This window comes from Pollachius pollachius, assembly GCF_949987615.1.
Source record: "Pollachius pollachius genome assembly, chromosome: 14".
In the NCBI taxonomy this organism is placed as follows: Eukaryota; Metazoa; Chordata; class Actinopteri; order Gadiformes; family Gadidae; genus Pollachius; species Pollachius pollachius.
In genome coordinates this window covers 17,458,297-17,480,796 of record NC_136947.1, presented here as the reverse complement: position 1 = coordinate 17,480,796, position 22,500 = coordinate 17,458,297, and the positions used below count along the sequence as shown (strand labels likewise).

Sequence of the window (22,500 nt, the reverse complement as noted above, 5' to 3'; positions counted from 1 at the left end):
TGTCAGCACATCTTCACAGCAATCCAAGGTTGTGATGTCATTTGATTTTTAAAGGTTGCAATGCTTTATGGGGTTTGTAATGCATCTTTATGGAGGCATTGCGAGCACATCTCACTAAGTGTGTGCACATCTGTGTGTGTGTGTGTGTGTATATGTGTGGTTGTCCAGTTGCGCATGTGCCCACATCAGCCATATGTGTGTGACTGGGTTATAGAGTGTGTCTATACATTGTTCAGGCTTATCTGACTTGCTCTGAATCGTTATTGATTTCCTCTCTTCTGCTCTCTTTGGCTCCTTCATTCTTCTTCCCTTGCCTCCCTGCCTTCCATCCATCCCTCCTTTTTGGTTTCTTCCTTCCTTCCTTCCGTCCCTCTTTGTTCCTTCATCCTTTCCAACTTCCCTCCTTTCCGAAGCTATACTTCCTATTCCACTGGCTCTGTCCCAGCATCAGCGGAGTTAAGCCTTCCATCCCAATTTCATTTCAGCCCTATGGTGATCTCTGCATGTCAGACAGATAGCCTTTACTGGCCAACATGGCACCCAGTAGCTGCACTGCATGAAAGACAGAGCCGCCGACCTACGTTGTGAACTGAATACCTAATGATTTGTAGTATTCACAAGCTTTTTTTTATCATAACAAGATACCAATATTTTTTTCGCACTTCATTGGTCCTGGAGTAGAAGGACTTAAAATGTATACTGTTTCAGTAATCATTTTAAAATAGTAATAATCATATTAACTATCATTCAACGTGACAATTGCCCCACATATATTTATTTTTATTTTTTTACAGTTGCACTAAAATCTGATCGAGTCGTTTTACGCGGTATTTCGAAACGGTGGTCACACTTATTTGAAGACGATAAGTTGCGTTATGTACTCATAAATTTTAGCTCAATATATTTCTAAGTAGATATATTGGTTGATGAGAAAGTTTGGTAAAGGTTGATGAATAACATAAATTCACCACTTTGCTAGAGTCGGTCGGCATTAAGCCGACTATTATAACCACACACGTTATTCAACTGTTTGTTAGAAGCCAATATAGGCCTACGTGGTAAATAAACAAAATAAATAAGTAAGAAAGATTTTAACAATAAAAAGTAGCAACACAAATTGTAAATGTTTGCACAGCACTTAAAAAGGGGTTTCAAACTATACTGGCTTGGATTTAATTGGTTTTATGGCCCAAATCATGCCTGACATCATCTTCAGTGAGGATGGTGGTTTTGTTGGGTTAAATTAAACATTATATATTTTTTAAAAACGAAAGATTTAAACTTATCAATGCAAAACATTATGTTATTATGTACAATTTTCTATAAGTCAAATAATTGGTGGCAGTGTGACGTATCACAGACTGCGTAGCCGTGTAAGACAATACAAATCAAGTAATATTGGACGAATATATATTTTATTTGCAGATAAATTCAGGACTATAAATAATAAAACCAATGTCGTTCGGATTATTTTGGCGCGTTTCTCGTAAGAATATAATGGTTGCAGAGTTGTGATGTTATGTTCTCTTATACTTGCAGCACATCTCTGTCGAATAGAAAGAAAGACGGAAAGTAAACATATTTTACACTGACATAGTTTTGCTTGCGTGGTGTTATTTAGACGGACATGGAACTAGTTCACATGAGGAATTTGTGGCATCACAAGTGTCTTTTGGGCCAATATTTGCGCATGGACTTGCGCCAGCAACGATGCCACAGCTCTGTTCCTACCCGGAGAATAAAGTATTTTCGTAAAAAAAACAACCCAAAAAAACCAAACGTCCTCAAATAATCAATTTCAAATCAATTATACCACCGATTTGAACAATCAGGGGACGTTTAAACGCTAATGTTTTAAAAGAAATCGAGCGTTTATTCCACAGTAATGAATATAAAATGATCAATACAATCAATACCATCCCAAAAGGTGTAACAAAGAGTGATTTACGCAACTGTTTCTCGCCCCGCAGTAGTCCGTCCAGTGCGGGAGAGGGCCCGTCTCACCGCACACAAAGCGCGAACTCGTCCGTCAGGCAGCCAGCCGTCTTCTAACAGCACGGTGCGGTTAGTTCACCGTCTGCCACTCATGCTTCATCTACCGTTATCTGTTTCCACGCACACACACACACACACACACACACACACACACACACACACACACACACACACACACACACACACACACACACACACACACACACAAACACACACACACATACACACACGCACACAAACACACGCACAAACAGCACGAGAGCACGGGCACACACACCGCCAAACACATGCACACACACACACACACACACACACACACACACACACACACACACACATACACAGCACGAGAGCACGCATGCAAACACACCCACACACACACACACACACACACACACACACACACACACACACACACACAGAAGCGCGCACACACATGCACCCTACACTAAACAGATAGGATACGCGTCATCACGATAGATGGGTGGAGGGGGGGAACGCCTAGAATGAGGTGGTAAAATATAATAATAGTTGTCTTGTGTCAATTGGATACACTGTGTACCCAGATGACAGCTCTGTGTGCTGTGGTTCTCAGGCTTTCGTCTGTGTTTACAAATAACCTTCAGGACACGGAGACGTCCTCTGAGCTGCTTGTGTTACCCAGCCCCCCCCCCCCCCCCCGGGCTCCACCTTTCGCCACAAATGAGCCGGAGTGTCTTCACACCACACGGCTTCCTCTGCTCAACAGATACCCCCCCATTCAATGTTATTTAATCTGTATCGCCGTGGAAACACGACACACTATACTTTGTAACACAGCATGCTGGCATTGATCAGTGATCGACTGATAGCGATCCATTGCTGTTATGAATTACATAAAAAAGTGTCTGTTTATGCTTGCTTGGCGATATCATGGCCCCACGTTGGCCCCGCAGAGATCTTGTTTTGGTTTGTTTTTGGAAAATCCGTTATTGTTTTTGTGAAAGTGTGCATGTGCATGTGGACTACAGAACCAAATGAGAAATCAGGTAATCGGGCTTCAAACCTGGAGCTGCATTATGGTGTGGTAAGGCTGCTCGCAAAGGCCCGGTCACTATCCACCACCACGCTACAGGCCGATGGCTCTCGGGCCAAGCAGCTGTTGACACTTGGATCAGAGGCGTCCGAACTAAACGTGGCCAATATCGTCTGATCGAGGGGAGGGTCAGGAGGGCTAGAGAAGTGGAAAAAGTGTTAGCATCGCCGGCAAAAAGAAAGACATGTCTTTACAGCGATGAAATGACAAAGCGCCACTTGAGACCGCAGGGATCCATCGGCTTGTCTCTTCAGCAAAGCCCGTTTGGTAATGAGCGAACTAAAGATACCATTTACTATTTGGTACTCGTCTCAAGGGGCGACGCTTTAATGAGCCGCCATACTCTCCCTGCTTTCCCCCCAGGTCCTATCCATTGATATGGAAGGGAATTTGCAGAAGGCCGAAGAGTCTCATTTGGAGTGGAACTATTGATTATCGTCAATATCTATTGATCGGGCCCAGAGCCTATGGTACTAACACCTTTGGTTCCGGTGGCTATGCGGTTATGGAATGGTGGTTGTCTCTGTGTCTCTGTCTCCCTGTCTCTGTCCACCCCTCTGATTGGAGGAATCGTCAGTCCAGCTGATGGAGGGGGGTACGAGTGGTGTTGGCATCGTAAAATGGCCGGTGGCACAAGTTGTTTGAAAACAGGCATTACATATTAAATTATCACTATATTAGCACTAGCATTCAGTCATTACATTAGAGAGTATTGAGTTTGGTTTGAGCCAGCACTTAGAGCGCCGGGAGGAGATTCTGGCATTGGCCGGGCTGAACCAATTGAATAAACGTTCCATGAAATGGTTCTGAAGTGCGGATCAATCAATATGGGGACTATCAATCTGAGGGCAAATTAAAACAATTGGGAACAACAACAAGACGCAAACAGTTGGAGAGATCCAGAATGGATGAGGCGATCTATTTTTGGTCAACCATGTAAAACCCCGGGAGCCACAGCGGGGCCCGGCGTCCAGGTAGATAACGAGATCTCCATTACCTCCACCCTGGGAGGAGCAGGTCGGGATGGCATTTATTTCAAATAAATAAACACACAAACGGGATGCATGCTGACACAGAAATACACACAGACACACAAACACACACATAATAAACAAAAACAAACAAACACACACACACACTCACACACACACACACACACACACACACACATACATACATACACATCATATACACTCAAGCACAAACAAGCACAGGAACACATACAAAAAAACACATTCACGTACACACACACACACACACACACACATACACACACACACACACACACACACACACACACACACACACATACACTCACACAAACACACACACATATTGATCTTCTCACAGTCAAATTTGTTTACTGCTGTTGTCTAAACCTGCTGTAAAGCCATCAGTCATTTGCATACAGCCCCTCCACACACTGCAGTCCACGCTTTATTTGATCCTTTCCTTCATGTATACTCCTCCTGCTTTGCGGCGGTCCTCTGTCTTCAGCCACCTTCGACCGTCAGTATGGTACTGGGTGGCTTCGACTCTATTCCGGCTAGCATCTCTCTGTATCGTTTGACTACAAACACGGGCTTCAAGCGGCACACTTCTGTGTATTTTCAAGGGGGCTATAGGTCAATGGAGGCATTTTATGAGAACCATGCCTTTGTCCTCCTGTGCCCCTTCAGTCTGACACCCTACTCCACCACATCTCTTTTGTTCTTCCAGAGATAAACAATTTTTTCTTCAGCTGTCTGTCACGCGCGCGCTCCCGCGCCATACACTATCGCGAAGGAGCGCGCTGCACTCACCAGCTGCCGCGCACGTCCTCCCTCGCATGAACCCACGCACACACTGCACGCGCGCCCACACACACACACACACACACACACACACACACACACACACAAACACACACACACACACACACGCACTTGCACATACACACACAGACACTCACCACACACGCGCTTGCACATACACACACAGACACGCACACAAACACACGCACTTGCACATACACACAAAGACACACACGCACACACACACCTCGGTCTCGCGAAATCAATGAGGATCGATCGGCTGGGGAAGGGAGCCCTGATTACTGGACCACGTGCTCTGGAGAAAACCGCGGAAAATCGATCATTGCAGCTTTTTAGGGCAACAGAACAGAACAGACTCTCTCCAGTCTCCTAGCCGGAGCCTATAGCGGCTATCGGTGCATCGAGGCACGGCAGGCTACAGACGGTTGGCTGAAGCAGTTAAAATCTATGGTTTGACCAACTATATATAAGTAACCATATGCCCACACCAAGCATCTCAAATAATGAAGCCCGAAGCCATATGGGTCTGTTGGTAGCCCATACACGTACCTCGCCCTATTAAACCACGAATTTGTGGATTGGTTAGGACAACCTAGTCGATGACCTTTTTGAGCCTATGGTTTTATTTTATTTCAGCTTTTACCTTGGCTCATCATTCTAGAAGGGGCCAAATAGTTACCCGTCGATACAGCGAACCTTGAATGTCTCTTACAATACAGGCATCAACACTTTGCTCTGTTTGCATTCGCCACAGAGGCCTACTGACCATTAAAAATGTGGATCCTGCAGTGTCTACTGCTTTATTAGCCTGTTATGAATCTTTATAACGGCTCATCCTATCGGCTCTTATTCCTCTGGTCATGTTTCTGCTTTTACCCGGCCGTGGAGCGGCCCCATGCGTCCACTGCTGTGGGATTGATTTGGTGGGCCTATTGTCATTTTACAATAACCCAAAGATGAATTGTACTCATGTCAGAATTCTCCGCCCCACCCCCAACCCCTCTTCTGCAGCATGTAAACGCAAGGAGCAAGAACAGGGGCGGGAGCGCAGCCAGTTGCCAAAGAAGCAGCGATTGGTCTTCACAGACCTGCAGCGTCGCACCCTGGTAGCCATCTTCAGGGAGAACCGGCGGCCGTCCAAGGAGATGCAGCTCACCATCTCCCAGCAGCTGGGCCTGGAGCTCTCCACCGTCTCCAACTTCTTCATGAACTCCCGCCGCCGCTCCCGGGACCTCTGGGCCACCGAGGACCAGAGCCACGGGGTCCACGGCCACCTACACCACGGGAACCCTAGCAACCACAACCACAACAACAACAACAACAACAACATACACAACCACAACCACAACAACAACGTGCATCATTCACCGATCCAGCCCGGCACGTCCTCCGCGCCCACCTTCTCCAAAGCCTAGGCGGAGGGAGAGAGGGAGGAGGACGGATGGTGTGCGTGGGGACATTGTTTTCCTCCATGATCCACAACTCATGATCAAAGTGGACATTCAGGTCCTTTTTTTTGGATGACCTGTTCATTGTTGTTTTTTTTACATTTAAAATCGACTCTATCTGTTTCTACAACATTCAGCCTGCTTCATTTCATTACACTTCATCAACTGCATTTAGGAAAAAAATAAACCAAAGAACAAATAGCTTTACATATAGGCCCTGGCCTTTAGCGACACACCATGGGATTAGCAGTCGATTGTAGCCTGTATATGATGGTTTTCCAGCGGGGAAATGAATGTACCAAGATACACACTCCTAAAGCCAACGACAGCTAAAGGATGCAAACAAAGACATCGGAAACGTAATTGTTAAATCGGTGCCATCACGTGCATATAGGCATTTTATAGTTGGCCCACTACATAATCTGATGGGATTGGTGCACCTGCAACGTCCTTACATCCCATGCTTTAACTAGGCTTGGGCATGGAGTTCGGGGTAGCCTTTTTATGTTGTTAATGCATCCGTGTGCTTATATTGGCCTCTCACTTTGCCTGCAAATCCCGCGCACCACACATGGAGTATGCCCGTCCAGCCCCTCCCCCCCCACCACTCTGCATCCATCCCCGCCATCCAGGCATGGGTCTCGTGCGAACACGCATGTGCCCAAGAGGCCACGCGGTGAGCCGATGCTGGGTTGTTAATTTCACTGCAGTGATCTAGCACATTCCCAGCTGGGGTTAGAGTGCCACCTGCTGTTCGTTAGGAGATCGTCCTCATCCCTTATCGCGCAGCAGCCTAAATGTCCTGTACATTCAATCCAGAGCGCCCTCCGTAACGGGCGCTTTCATTCGGAATTATATATCTAACTTGGGACATTTTTTTTAAATTATGGTCACCAAATAGCCGCTCTTTAGCGTCATTAGGGCATTTTTCCTCACACACACGCACACACACACACACACACACACACACACACACACACACACACACACACACACACACACACACACACACACACACACACACACACACACACAGACACACACAAACACACACACACACCACTGAGGCATTTGAACTCAGTCGTGGAGGAGAATTAATTGAGCAGACGTTATGAGCCACTGACATACTGTGTTTATTTCATTCATTTAAAATTTTAGCCTTTCGACTCCATCTTTTGGGTGGCTACGAGGTTATAAATGATGTAGCCAATCAAGAGGTAATTTCAGGTTAAAATAGAGGAACAATCAAACAGAGCCGATATACGTGCGCTCGCATTTTCAAACATAAAATCATGATGTAGTGTCCTGGTGAAAGGCAACAGGCTCGCTGCACTGTTCTAGTGGCCAAATACAGAGGTCAAATGTCACAATATAGGATTCCCAGTGCCAATGATGTTTGCCTCTTTATGATAATCAGAGAGAACAGATGCAGCCTGCGTTGCCTCCCGCCCTCCCGTCCCTCCCCCTGACCGTGTCCGGTGTGTCAGCTGAACCTCCACAAAGCAGGCGCACGTCGGCCACCCCACCCCTCAAAACAAAAACACACACAACTCTGTTGGTAAGATCAATTGGGCCCGTGTGCGCTCCAATTAGCATTGGTTAAATCACTGTAAATAACTTTGTTTCTCTTGCTTTATCCCTCTCTCTTTTTTCTCTTTCTCTCTCTATGTGTTTTTCCTTCTCTGCGTCTTTCGCTCTCTAGTTCTATCTCTCCCGTCCTTTCTCTGTCTCATCCTATTCCACCTCTACTCCCTCTTTAATATTGATGCGGGTATTTACGGCACCACGTGCACGCGGGTTCTTGGCCGTGCTCTGTGGTGCTGCAACTGTATGAAAAGAAGCACCTTGTCGACAAAATGTAAAAACATTTAGACTCAGAAAAAGAGAAAAAATTGACAAAAAAGAAAATGATAAAAAAAAAAAAACTGTCATGGACTGTCCTGTGCACAGACAAAGAAGGGATTCCGCGCACGATGGACTGTGTATTATACTTGTGTATTATACCTGTGTATTATACTTGTGTGTACCTGTGCGACAAAACGCAGTTGAACTCGTGTTAAGCGGGAGCGTCCGGACACCCCCCCAAGGATACCAATACTTTATACCCTCTGAACTTTGACCCTTTGAACTGGGCAAGGACCGCGAAGAGAGAGACCTGTCAATCGGGGAGGGGCATTGCGTGGGGCGTGTGCAATGATGATGTTTTTTGGTTACCATGGAAACCGCTGCATTCCTTTCTTCTGTTTTGATTTGGGCAAAGCCACTTGTTGTGTAGCATCTTCTAGCGGGAGATAATCATATTAGATGGGAGATGCAGACAGGAGTGCGGAGGGTGCAGAATGGAGATAGGCGTATCAGAGGCAGATAAGACACTACAAGGACCAGGCGGCAGTGGCGTTCCTACACGGCTCACTTGGTCACTGCACTATATAGGGTTGCTTCTTCTGGAGGGTGTCATTTTAAAAGCTAGCCTAACTTGCAAGGTTCGTCGGAGAGATCTGTAGGTTGCTCTAGACTTTAGCGTCCTATTGTCGTCGGTGATGACGTTTGACGTTTAAACCCAGAGCTGAGGCGTGAATGGGCCAAGTGTCAAGTCAAGGGAACGCATCGCTAGCGCGCGGCTACCTCACAGAACAGAGTGGACTGGACCCCAGCCACCAGAACCAAAGATACTTCAGCCTGCCATGTTAGCACTGGACTGGGGACGCACACACACACACACACACACACACACACACACACACACACACACACACACACACACACACACACACACACATATATATATATTAACACACAGACACACACTCTCAAACATACATATACACACACGCAAACACATACACACAAACACACACACACACACACACACACACACACACACACACACATATATGTATTTTAACACACACACACACACTCTCAAACATACATATACAAACACACGCAAACACATACACACACAAACAAACACACACACACATATGTGTACATTAACACACACACACACACACACACACACACAAAGAAACACACACACACACATATTAACACATACAAAAACACACACACACACACACGCAAAGACAATACATACAAATGCATGCTTGCGGTCACTTTACATATGGAGCATAGTTGAGTGCCTTTTTCTTTCAACTATGGGATGGACTGCTTTGAATGCATATGCAATCACGCACACACGCACGCCCACTGTTCTCACACACACACACACACACACACACACACACACACACACACACACACACACACACACACACACACACACAAACACACACTGTTTGAGGGTGAAGGGGGGCACACCCTGGATGGAGGTGGGAGCGACACTGGAGGTTCCACATGACCCTAAGGAAGCACTTTCTTTTATACGAACATCAAAAGATTGTTTACTGAGATGATAAGTAGGCCATTTTTTAAGAGTAGACTGAAGACTCATGCATAATTTTGACACACACACACAGACACACACACACATACACACACACGCACACACGTACATAATCACATACACACACACACACACACACACACACACACACACACACACACACACACACACACACACACACACACACACACCTACCAGAGATATTTTTGTGTAATTTGTAATGCTAGTGTAGGTGTGTGGGTGTGTGTATAACTCGTTTACAATTTCTCGCCGATCTCTCTTTTTCATTGGCTGGCATATTAAAACTGATGCAATACTCGACCAATGACCAATCAATGTCAACCGTGATAACTGGAAAATACCAATAGCCCCAGTGTCCCCGCCCATCCAAACCCTCTTCACCTGTCCCTTCGTCCGGGTAGCGTTACAATTTGGCAGGCATGTGTAGACAATTCATCTCGATATACCTCAAATCTTATGTAAAGGTTATTTAATAAATCAATAATGACAATGTTTAGCAATGAAAGTGGCACTAAGTCACAACTTAATAATTGTGTTTTTTTAAAGAGTGTGTGTATTGTAAGCTGTTAAATTGTTTGTCATTCATTGAGTTGATTAATTCGGCCTATTTATGATTTGTACTTTTGCACGATGTCCTTCGTATGCGGGCTAAGGAAGGATGTGGGCACCGCCCCCTTGTGGTAGCTTTAGAGAAGGACAATCGGCTACAAGAAGCTATGACATACTGTACATTAACACTGTTCAAATGTTTGTTATCGTGAGCCAGACGAAAGACTGTATGGTAAGCCTAAGGACACAGATTGGAATAATTGACAATGCATTTTGTTCTACATTATTAGTCTTTATTTGAATCAGATTATTGTCCTATCTATGTGTGCTAAAGTGACCCCATATGGAAAAAAACATACAAAAGCTCCTCTATCAGCGGGGGTGGGATGAGTGACTCTTTAATGCATGGATACTATATAGCTGTATAGAAACTGCAGGATCAATTGTACCTCTTTGTGTGAGAGCAGAGAGGGTGAAACAAAAAAAACTGGATTTTAACGTCATCTTTTTATTGTCTTGGCTCTGTGGGATTCTATGCTCTTCCTCATGTGTTTGCATAAAACGTGTTTATTTATATCTGTACGGTGTATATTCATTTTCTTAGCTATTTGTATTTTTTGCCAACTGTAACCAACCCCCTTTTTTGAATTTTCATACCTACCTTTCTGCTAATTCTATATTTAAAACTAGTGTGTATGTGCTTGTGAATGTGTGTGTGTGTGTGTGTGTGTGTGTGTGTGTGTGTGTGTGTGTGTGTGTGTGTGTGTGTGTGTGTGTGTGTGTGAGAGAGAGTGCATGTATGTTTGTGTACACGAGATAACGAGAGAGTGCGTATGTCTAAATGTACTGTTCATTTCCGTTGTTTCAGCACTTTTGAGTTCGACCTTACTTTGTGTGCGATACCTGGTGATTTCTCGGGTAAAAATAGCAGCCGCTTGTGAAAAACAGAGCAAACACGCAGCCACCTCAATACTGTCACATCCAGTATATAATAATGCCTCCATTTTGATTTCCTTCAGAGTGGCTTAAGAGGCATGGAACCCCCCCCCCCCAGTGTCAATGTTTTCCTCTTCTATGCCCCTACCATTCAATCAATCAAAACCAAGTGTCTTTGTGATGGTAGAAGACAATCAATTTCAAATAGCGCAGAGACACAGCGGAGCGAGAGAGAGGGTGAAGAGGAGGGAGGGAGGGCGAGCGAGGAAGCAGGGCGGGGCAGAGAGACGCAGACTGGCCAGGAGACGTGTTAGGTTAAGAGGAGGTAGGATGGCTCTCACTAAACCCTTTTTATTATTTGCATTGCCCCTTTCCCGGCTCACCTCTGACCTTTCCCTGGATGACCTTTATAGGCCAGGCCACCGAGGATCAGGTGACCTATCAAAGATCCTTATCAGATGCCCGCACACACACACACATACACACACACACACACACACAAACACATACACACTTACACACACACAAACACATACACAGTTACACACACACACACACACACTTACACACACACACACAGACACACACACACACAAACTCCCTCACATGCATGCACACACATGCAAACACACACATATAGTCACACGTGCATGTTCAATCACACTACGCACAAACACACACACAGACATGCACACACACAATAACAATGTAGCTCATAGCAAATCTCAGCTCATGGTTTGTTTTTGAAACACAAACAGATTAAACAAAGCCCAGAGAGTCATTCTTCAGTCTTCTTCCCACTATAATAATGTTGTGTCAGTCATGTTGATCTGCTTATACCCTGTGGATGGATAAATCAGTGTAATAATTTACACCAAGTGAAAAAAACAATATGGGTAAACTGTGTTTTGATTATACAAATAAAGATACAAGGAATTGGACCTCTGCGTATTTATGGCTTTCAAGTCGATATCTATTTTGAAACGCCACCTTATACGGTGATGTGCTGATGCCATCTGGCGGCAGTAGACGGAACTGTACACTGTACTGTCAGTGTGTTTGTGTGTGCGTGTGCAACAGGTAGCAAAACTCACCGTTAATAAGCACACAACACCTGTGACGGAGAAGGAACATGCTTTTATGATGAAAATGAGTTCTTGTATTGTTTTCTTACAAGTCAGACAGTATATAAAACACACATAGAAAAAAAACAATCCATGTTTTATTGACAAATACATTATTAACAATATCTTCATGTGACACCAAGCGGCCATGGGACTAAGCTAAGACGCGGGTGATCCCTGGAATGGTGAAGCAGAAACTCTACTTTATATTAATATACCTACTCTATTTACAATTCAAAACCGTTGTTTGATTTAATCTTCTGTCAGACATGGCTGTGTCCATACAGACGACATCACACGACTCCTAATATGTACATCATGTCCGCCCTCCAAAACCAAGGATCAGCAACAGGGGGATCAGGAATCATTATGGGTCATAGTTTAATTTGCTGCAAACAGTTGTTTTTATTGTTGCTGTTGAAAAAGCCAGTCCAAACATGGAGCTATAATCAAGTGATGTGTGATTTAAAAAAAACTAACCCCAGTATTTGAGCCTGTGTCTGCGTTCGATGGAGCCACACTCATTCCTAGGTTTCTGGATTAGTGGTCAGAGATGGAGAGGATTCTGCCACTAGTGTGCAACACAACTAGAATAGAACGCTAAAAAATATAGATGCATATACATATCGCATTGTTAGGGCGACTTTGGTGCCAAAATGAGAACGTAAAGAGAGAAGTAAAATGAAAATGGATCTATTGACAAGCAGACTGACTGATATCCAATAAATATAAATTGATTGACAGACAAATAGACTGACAGCTTGATAGACAAATAGATCGGCCTATAATGATAGATAGACCAATGACTATGAATAGAGTGTGACAGTGATATGAAATAGAAATTGCAATGGCAATGGTATATCATATTCTTCAATTGTTTGTCAATGTTTTACACTCTGGGGCTCCATTGACCGCAGACCAACCTGTGACTCAGGAAAGGTGGGGGTCATGTCACGTACTGCCCTGACCTGGGGCCAATCAACTCATCTGGCACTATCTTGCAAGAAATAAATACAACAACAAAAGTAATCTCTTTAAGATATTACCGATAATCTGGAAACCTAGGAACCAGTGCCAACCAGGTCGAGGATTCTGTGACCCCCACTCCCACCCTATCGGAAATCAGTGAGTGACACGGTTCAAGACAGATCAATGGCTGTATACCATTAATAATCCCATTCTCCATACCGCATTGATCAGTCCCACGGCCCAGCTCGGAATATCAATTCATACACCTTACAATTTACACATTCAAAGAACAGATTCTCTCCATGTATGCTTATGGACCTATATGTTCTACGGTCGTCCTTGTATGAAGACACATAATTCCTATCCAAGGTTCGTTTCAGAACGACCTCTTTAACAGCTATCTATAATACTATCTTTAATAACGCACAGCACGCTTATTTTTCCTCTGACTTGATTGGTTGATGTAAAGTCATTATCTCGGGCCCACGATAACCAATCATTGCTCCCAAACACAGCTGTAGCCGGAAGTCTGGCGACACAAACGACCGTCCACGGAACACGTGCATAGATCACACCTGCTAGCATCACGAACAAGAGAGGCAGTGTGGCCGTCAGGTGGGAATGATCGTTTGCCGCTCTCAGCCATGACATTTTTTTATAAACATTATTTTGTTCATGAACATGAAAAAAGAGTGACATTATTATTCGTTTTATTACTATATGATCATATCGTTCGACGTTGATAAAGCCGATAAGGCATCAGACACATTTAAAGAGAGATACATATCTACAGCCAGACTGAGTCTCAGTCTGCACAGTTGCTTTACCTTTAAACTGAACGCATGCCTTTCCTGATAAGTACACCTGTCTCACTGTCACTAGCGTCAAAAAAACAAAACCTCAATCCCAAAACAGGTCCTGCTATGGCTATTGGAGAAATCAGTGAACCACTGAATAATAGTGCTAACAGTCAAAATTTTCTCTGTAGAAGGTGATAACCTCTGAAATCATTCCGGATATAAAGCGGTGTGTGTGTGTGTGTGTGCCAATCACTGAAGGAGCGGCATGGCTTCGCGGTGGGACCGCTATCGGTCCCTGCGGTGACAGAACCGCTCCACGGGGGGTCAGTGTTGCCATACGTTTGCTGGTCTCTGGTCAAGGTTTGGATGAAGCATGATGTGGCTGCCCCCTGCATTTCTGGATATCACTGCTTTGATTTGACCATTTATTTTGCAATGTCGTCATTCCTGCATAATATGATTTGTTATTGCAAGCATACGTCAGCTAATGATTTACACTATGATTGTGTCACACCGTCAAGTCCAGACAATTGTTTATCCTATGTTTTATGGAACAACAATATCAACAATGCAATATGATTGAATGTTTAAAGCCAATATTTAGGCATTTGATTGGCTTGTGAGGAAGCTAGATCACCAAATAAAGACCGCGTACCATTCGGATTCTCCCATATTTCAAGGTCTACGATATAAATTGCTGCAATAAGTCAATTGATAACCGAATTAGCCTCCCTCCAAATGCGGGTTTTGCATTATGGCTCCCTTCAGCTCTGATCATTCAGATTAAATCCAATCAACATGGCAGCTGTACGATAACAAGAAGTCAGAGATGGATTCATCTACTGGGAATAACAAGAGCGCATTGACTCCAGCTGATGCTTATGTTGAATGACAGAGTTGAGGTTAAAAATATCCTACTTTCTTGGACCGGAACACACATAGCGCCAGTTATCAAGACTAGTAAACAGCAGGTAGGACATTAAAAGCTTCACTATCAAGCGAAAAGCCAAGTAACTACTTTCGTTAACTATGAAACGAAGTAAAAAAAAAAAAAACTTGCTACATGTCGAGCAATGAATTATTCAGATTTGGCTGGTAATGATGCCACGATCATCAGCGTCTGGCCTTTTTGATATTTCAGTCTCTTTCTTTTCTACGGAGACTTTGAAAGCACAGCAGAAGGTCCCCAAATAAGTATGTTTTTACGGCTGTTGTAAATAGGGCATCTAGAGCGTGCTGGGTCAACATCAGGCAAGGACAAACAAGACGGGCCACCCAGCCAGGACCTTCTCCAGTCAGGTTGAATGACACTCAGGTCTTTCGATGTAGTAGGAGAAATATACAGCCTAAAGCGTCTCCTTTATATTGATTTGATAGGTTAAAAGGTTTTTTTGTTCATTTTATTGGCCCTTAAGAAGAACCGTTCACAGGTTGTTAGGTGACGGTCTAATTTCAGCATTACAATGTTTATCAAAATACTTATTATATTTGATAAGCTCCCACGGGGAGGAGGGAAGTAAAGGGGACCTAATAGGGCCCGGCTGAATTCACTTCAAAGAAACGCTTGTTTTTTTGTCCTTTTTATTTATCTTTCCATTCCAATGAACGGAGTTCCCCTATCTTTTAAGGACTTGTGGGTTTGAATAAATGTGCATGCTTATCTCAAACCCTGACCAGCCTAACAAGGCAGATTTGGACTGACTGACTGGTTTTCTTTGTCAAACCAGAAGGAAGAAAGTTTGGGTGTTTAAAAAAGAAGTCACAGTATTGCATCACTACACTCCTCCAGATAAGATAATGTTTCATTTACATTTATGGATTTAGAAATTAAACAAGTGTGTGTGTGTGTGTATGTGTGTGTGTGTGTGTGTGTGGGGGGGGGGGGGGCGGGGGGAGGAGGAGTAGATACAGTTTCCCTATCCAGAGAGGATCGCAGAGCGTACTTTGCCTGCAGATTGTATCCACTCCTCAGGAACGGGGCTTTTGATGGAGATGAACCAATTTTAAGGGAACCTGGGTCACCCCTTCCTCTTTTTCTTTTTCCTGACATGTTGTTGTGCCTGCTTCACGTGCGGCCGCACCAAAACACAAGGAAAGACAAGACAGCACACGACGACCGACCACAAAGAACACGTGTCTACCACCACACCACCACATCCCACTCCGACACTGGGAAACTACAAGGGCACAGAGGGGGAGAGGCAACAGAAGAGGAAGCCAAGGAGTACACAGAGGTCGTAGAAAAGATGGAGGATTGCAAAAAAACATTACATTTTCAAACACATCCTGTATGCTTCTGTGGTTGATGGTTTACACGAAAACACCGTTGATAATCACAAAAGACATTCTTCACTGTCTTCTAACACCCTACTTTTTTTGTCTATTGAGAAACATGGAATGGAATAGCGATGGGATAGTTTCAGGGGAAAGGGGAAAGGTCCATTAGGGCACCATCTTGTTCTCAACACCACATACAAACAGAGCCAAAATGGTTGGCTATTTTTTACATGCAGTTCTTTAACTGTATATAATTGTTGCACAATTTGGACACGGCTCAATTAGTATTAGCCGATTACTCATCTTTTCTCCTTCACATATATTGTCTGTGCTTTATTACTCTTATTCCATAGAATTTCCTTATGATACACATATTGTTGGGGCAATAGTTCTTTATATTGTGGCTAACGTTTTAATTGATCTACTGCTTTATTCAGTTAAGCCCTCTAACATATGCAAAACAGCAATCATCTGGCACACACACGAATGCGCACACACAACCATAAGTACAACACGCATACAGGAAAACAAGACGAACAGACGGCAAGACACTCACTGTTTAGCTCTTTAACATATGTGACGAAGCTCTGCTCTCACACACACGCACGCACACACAGACACACACTCACACACAATCACACACACACACACCCACACACACACACACACACACACAGCTCCAGAAGGTCGTTGGGTGTTGAGAACCGAACCAATGCCAAACGGACATTAAGGGGAGGTTTTTTTTCGAACAGCTTATAAAGGTTACAGAGAACAGTCAACGAATGCCTAATCATAAGAAGGGAGGAGGCAACCAATCGGCAACGTGACGCTGGAACGGGGCGGGGCCGATCACATCACCAGAGTAACTCTACTACTGCACCATGGCAAGGGTAGGGTTGACACTACTTCATTTACATTTTAATCCGCGGTCTCCAGCCAGGGACCCCTCCCGAAGGAGGACCCAGTGAGGGGGGGGGGGGGGGGGGGATTGTGTGAGTGAGAAGGGGGTGGGGGTGGTGGGAGGGAGGGAGGGAGGGGGGGTGGCAGGGTTGTGCACTGGGCTAGGGGGGCAGAGACATTCGCACACCGACCGGCCGGCGTCGTCAAAGGCACAGAGAGGGGGGAGCAGTGGTTTTGAACGTGTGCCTCGGGGCACCGGGGTGTGTAATGTATGCATGTGACTGTCCGTGTGTGACGCTGACGACGTCGCTCGTTTTCCATTCAAGAAAAGGGCCCGAGATACGGTCGTTTCATACACACACATATCTCCGCGTGTGTCTGTGTCAGCCCGTCGGTTTTAATTAGTGCACGACATGACTATGGCAGGCTTTTATGAACGCTGAGATTGGGCTCGCAATATGGCGGCGATAGAACACACGCTGCAATAATTGATCGTTACTGAAGCACGCTACTACCTCTATAAAAATAAACATCAAAGTGCTAATACTATGGCTTTGTTTGGTCACACTAAATGCACATTATCGTTTTTTTCATAGAATGATGCGTTCATCCACAACGTACAATATCATTGGAATGTCACGATGTACAAAGTGTCGGTTCGTTTATATATATATATTCTAATATACCTATATACTATATACCTATGAGTACGCTAGTATACGTACAGGGGATTATAGTGGTCTAACGTTGTCCTGAGATGAGGCAGAGGACTGCGTACATGTACAAATTCCCCGTACCCAGACACCTCATCGGCTCGTTAAGGACAGGTGAGTATGCAGTTGCGTGTGTGTGTGTGTGTTAATAGGTGTATGTGTATTTATACGTGAGTCTCCCCTTAGTGTATTCTGCACCTCTCCTCTGTGCCCCTGAGGCCGCTCCACGCTCCCCAGGCTGTCCCCCACTGGCAGCTCTGTGAAGGTCAGTTCATCCCCAACACCACGGAGAGGATGGAGGCTGGGGGATGGGGGGCATCAGGCCCGCCGCTGGGTGAGTAAACCTCGCTTTACTGCCAGCAAAGGCAGGTGGATGAAAGGTTATGAGGGGATGAGGTGGTGGTGGCGGCGGTGGTGGTGGAGGTGGTGGGGGATGTGTTGGCGTTAACGGTGCGGAGGATCAGGCTTAGGGAGGTCACGCTGCTACCTCGCCCCCCCCCCCCCCCCCCCCCCCGTTTCTCCTCTGACCGCTAACGCCAGTCCTTCTCCCCCACCCCTCCGCTCTCCTCCCACCCCCCTACCCACCCCCACCCCTACCCTGCCACCCTACCACACCACTGATCCGACCACCCCGCCCCAACCCCTTTGCTCTCCCTTATGTCGGTTGCCATGGCGACCAGACAGCCCGTGTGTCCGTCGGGCTTGACTTCCTAACCAAACCCCTCGGAGACACGGGCTGCCGCGGCCCCGGTTGTTGTTTTGTGGCCGGCCGGTGTGCTCGTCCCAAACGCACACAGCTCACCTCGTCGCAAACACTCGCCTCCAACAGCGAGCCATGGTCGCTGAAAGGGGGAAATCTGCTGATAATATTGGTCCGCATCTTAACCCAATCGATCATGGTAGAAGTCATTGATCCTACGCCACCTTCCTCACCATTCAGCAGGGGTCTGAGCGGACAGGTCCCGCTCAGTAGATCAGCTATAGAAATACTATAGGAAACATGTTCAAACTGTCTTACAAAAGGGAGTCTTTTATTCATGTTTAAGCCCATGTGACTCTATAATTGAAATGTCTCAAAATGTTGCCAAAGATCTTAAGCAAGGCAGGAGTTTACAAAAGCAAAGCTGTGAAACTGTTTTACTGGGTGGTAGCCATGTCTCTTAAAATTTGAATTGGAATCCCGTGCTAATTTAGAAAAACCCAGAAAAGAAACAAAAGCCTTGTTTGTTTTGTCACTTTAGTGTAAGACATGACATCACTATCCAAAGCCCAGTTAGCATGCCAAATTAAACTTATCTTATGACTCTAAAATTGGAGTATACTTATCCGACTGAAACATTTTAAACAAATCTATATAGCAGATCCTTATCATCACCCTTTGTTGATGAACCACAAGCTGAATAAGCGTGTGAGAGGCAGTGCAGTCAGCGTAATTTAAGAGTCCTCCACAACTCAAACCACCGCAACTCATGGCTCCTTTGGTTTGACAAATTCAAGTAGGGGCCACCTACTGAGCATACTCAGACAAAAGACAGACATTTGCGAGTCAGCAGCTGTGTGTGCTTGTGTTTATCAAACACGTTTGTGTGGAACGTGCTCATGCCTCCCCCGAAGGACCCCTGGCTGCGTTGTTTCATATCATCTTCATGTTGAACTTCCTGGCGCCGCTGGTGGTGCCGCCGACCGCCGGCTCCGATTTCCGGAAAGAGTACTCCACTGTGAAGTTGTTCTTGCGTTGGCCGCGTCCCCGGCTCCACACGAACAACAACAGGAAACAGAAGAGCACCACTCCCAGGAAGGTGATGCAGCCCATCGCCGTGGACACCAGGATGGTGGTCAGGTCCAGGGTGAACTTGAGGAACACGCGCGTGCCGTTCCGGTCGGTGTCGTTGAGGAAGTCGCCGGCGTACAGCGAGCGGTTGAGGAAGAAGGCGGAGGCGGAGTCCAGGGGCTGGCCGCGCACCGTCAGCGTGGCGAAGTAGGTGTCGTTGCCGCCGGCGTTGCTGGCGATGCAGATGTAGGTCCCACTGTCGGTGAGCTGGGCGTAGCGGATCTCCAGCGTGCCGCTCGGGAGCACCGTGATGCGGCCCGAGTTCTTGGCCGTGATGCGGCGCCGCTGCGGGGAGATCCAGATGATGGCGGGCACGGGCTCCCCCTCGGCGCGGCACAGGAAGCTGACGGGCTGGCCCTCGCGCGTCACCACCTAGCAGGAAAGAGAGAGTGAGAGAGAGAGGGAGAGAATATGTTTGTTTAAAAAGGAATGAGACGGTACGAGGACAGATCAATACACAATAACATCAAGAGCGTCTCCTGGTGCATTCGTTAGCATAGAATTATCAGAAGTGTTATTTTATAAAACTGCATCAGCCACGATCAGATATTAATGGAATATCAGATGAATAATAAAGTGCTCAGCCTGTTCCGCTCCGTGCGGCGGTGATTACATGAGTGTTAACTTCCTTCCCGTCATTACTATTTCATCTCACGCCGCTGTTACCTGCTGCATCTTGCGGTTGCGGATCTTGGGCTTCTGGCAGGTGAAGTGATCAAAGAGCGCAGAGTCGGTGAAGGTGCTCAGGCTGTGGCCCTGCACCTCCACGGGGCCCGCGCACACCGGCACCCTGCCGTCAAAGTTGAGGGTTCGGCGTCGCTGCAGGATCCACAGCAGGCGGCAGTCGCACAGCAGGGGGTTCCCGTCCACCCGCAGCGTCTCCAGGCTGTTGACCGAGTGGAAGGCGCCCTCCTCCAGCGTCTGCAGGTCGTTGGAGGAGAAGTTGAGCACGCGGATCTGCCGCAGGCCCCCCAGGGCGTGGGGCTCCACGGTCATGAGCCCCGTGTTCACCATGATCAGCTCCTTCAGCCGCAGCAGGTCCTTGAAGGCCCAGGGCTCCAGGGAGCTGATGGGGTTGTAGGACAGGTTGAGGTGGGTGAGGTGCACCAGGTTCTTGAAGGAGGCGGAGGGCACCGACGTGATGTTGGTGTTGGTGATGAAGAGCCACCGCAGGTCCAGGCCCTGGAAGCTCTGCGGGGAGACGTACTCCAGGTAGGGCCAGTTGTCGATCTCCACGCCGCGCAGGTTGGACAGCTTGCGGAAGTTCTGGTCCTCCAGGGCGGCGATGCTGAGGTGACGCAGCCGCAGGGTGACCAGGCTGCGGAGGTAGGACACCGTGGGGCCCGAGATGGACGTCAGGTTACAGCGCTCTATCGTCAGGTCCTCCAAGCCCAGCAGGCCGGAGAACGCCTGCAGGGATTACAGAGAACCTTCAGATAACGGGCGGGCGGATAACCATAGAAACCCACATGGGGGACTATGGTAATAACCGTGATATATATTATTTAAGTATGATCAATTATGCACTGTTTACCTAGGGAGCGCTCGATAGCTTATTAATGTTAAATGTTAGTGATAGTGCTAATAGGTGCAGGACTCACCTTGTGGGAGATGTAGACCAGGTCGTTATCGCCAACCTCCAGGTGTTTAAGGTTCCTCAGGTCCTGGAAGGTGTAGTCCAGCAGGATCACCATCTTGTTCTCGCTCAGGTCCAGGCTGGTCAGGTTCCCCAGCTTGGCGAAGGCGCCCATGGGCACCAGCTTCAGCTGGTTGCCCCGGAGCTTCAGCACCTTCAGGTTCTGCAGGTTGGCGAAGGCGTTGGGCTCCAGGGTGACGATGAGGTTCTCACTGAGGTCCACCTCCTCCAGGCGGGGGTACGGCGCCAGGTCCGCCGCCTGCACGCCCCGCAGCCTGTTCCTGCTGAGGTCCAGGAGGCGGGTCTCCGTGGGGATGCCCTCGGGGACGGCGGTGAGCCGGCGCCGCTGGCAGGACACGGACCGCAGCTGGGCCGAGCACTCGCATCGCGGCGGGCACGCCAGGCCGCCCTCCGGCATCAGCAGGGTGGCGGTCACCAGGAGAGAGGTCACGACCCACTGCCACCGCCCCGCCCGGGGCTCACAGCCACGCCCGCCAGGACCAGGGGAACCAATCATGACCCAGGTCCTCTGACTCCTTGCCTATCCCAGGCAGGGTCAGTGCACCATACACCTGGACACACAGAGGAGGAGCGAGGAGAGCTGTTTAACACAGAGGACAGGGAAACAAGAAATGTCAACAAAAGGGGGAAAATACATTTGAATAATGCTTTTGTTTTGTCTGGGCGTTTTGTGTCTCTACGGACAAGACAGTGAAGAGAGACAGAAAAGTGAAAATTACACAGCATACAGGGCCGCAGGTCGGAATCGAACCTGGGTCGGTGCACAAGCGAACTGAGCCACAGAGCGGTCAACGAATTACATTCTCACTTTGTATGCTTCTTACAGCCATCACATGGAAACACAGACACTATTTTTAGAAATATTTGCGGCAACGAATCAAAATACTCCTAGCCAATTCCAGTAGTTTAATAAAGCAGGACTTTAGTTTAGACCAGATAATTGAGTCCATTCATTTATTCATCTGTGGGGTAGAGGGCGGGGCCG

General features: G+C 46.7%; 2 protein-coding genes across 2 annotated transcripts in view; one reads left to right on the top strand and one right to left on the bottom strand.

The window, feature by feature from the left end:
- LOC307085772 (hepatocyte nuclear factor 6-like) overlaps nucleotides 1-6,299 on the top strand; it is a gene marked incomplete at both ends in the record, with an annotated part of 10,628 nt that extends 4,329 nt beyond the window's left edge. Inside the window, one exon of the mRNA XM_079750633.1 lies at nucleotides 5,896-6,299. Within this exon, the coding sequence (XP_079606759.1) occupies nucleotides 5,896-6,299 (404 nt within the window). The remainder of the gene's footprint in view (nucleotides 1-5,895) is intronic.
- A 13,221-nt stretch (nucleotides 6,300-19,520) lies between these two features.
- The window catches only part of LOC307085623 (leucine-rich repeat and immunoglobulin-like domain-containing nogo receptor-interacting protein 3), a 27,760-nt gene continuing 24,780 nt past the window's right edge, over nucleotides 19,521-22,500 (bottom strand). Inside the window, exons 2-4 of the mRNA XM_079750479.1 lie at nucleotides 21,460-22,066; nucleotides 20,525-21,268; nucleotides 19,521-20,230 (exon numbers count right to left, since the gene is read on the bottom strand). Of these exons, the coding sequence (XP_079606605.1) occupies nucleotides 19,661-20,230; nucleotides 20,525-21,268; nucleotides 21,460-22,011 (1,866 nt within the window). The 5' untranslated portion in view covers nucleotides 22,012-22,066 and the 3' untranslated portion in view covers nucleotides 19,521-19,660. The remainder of the gene's footprint in view (nucleotides 20,231-20,524; nucleotides 21,269-21,459; nucleotides 22,067-22,500) is intronic.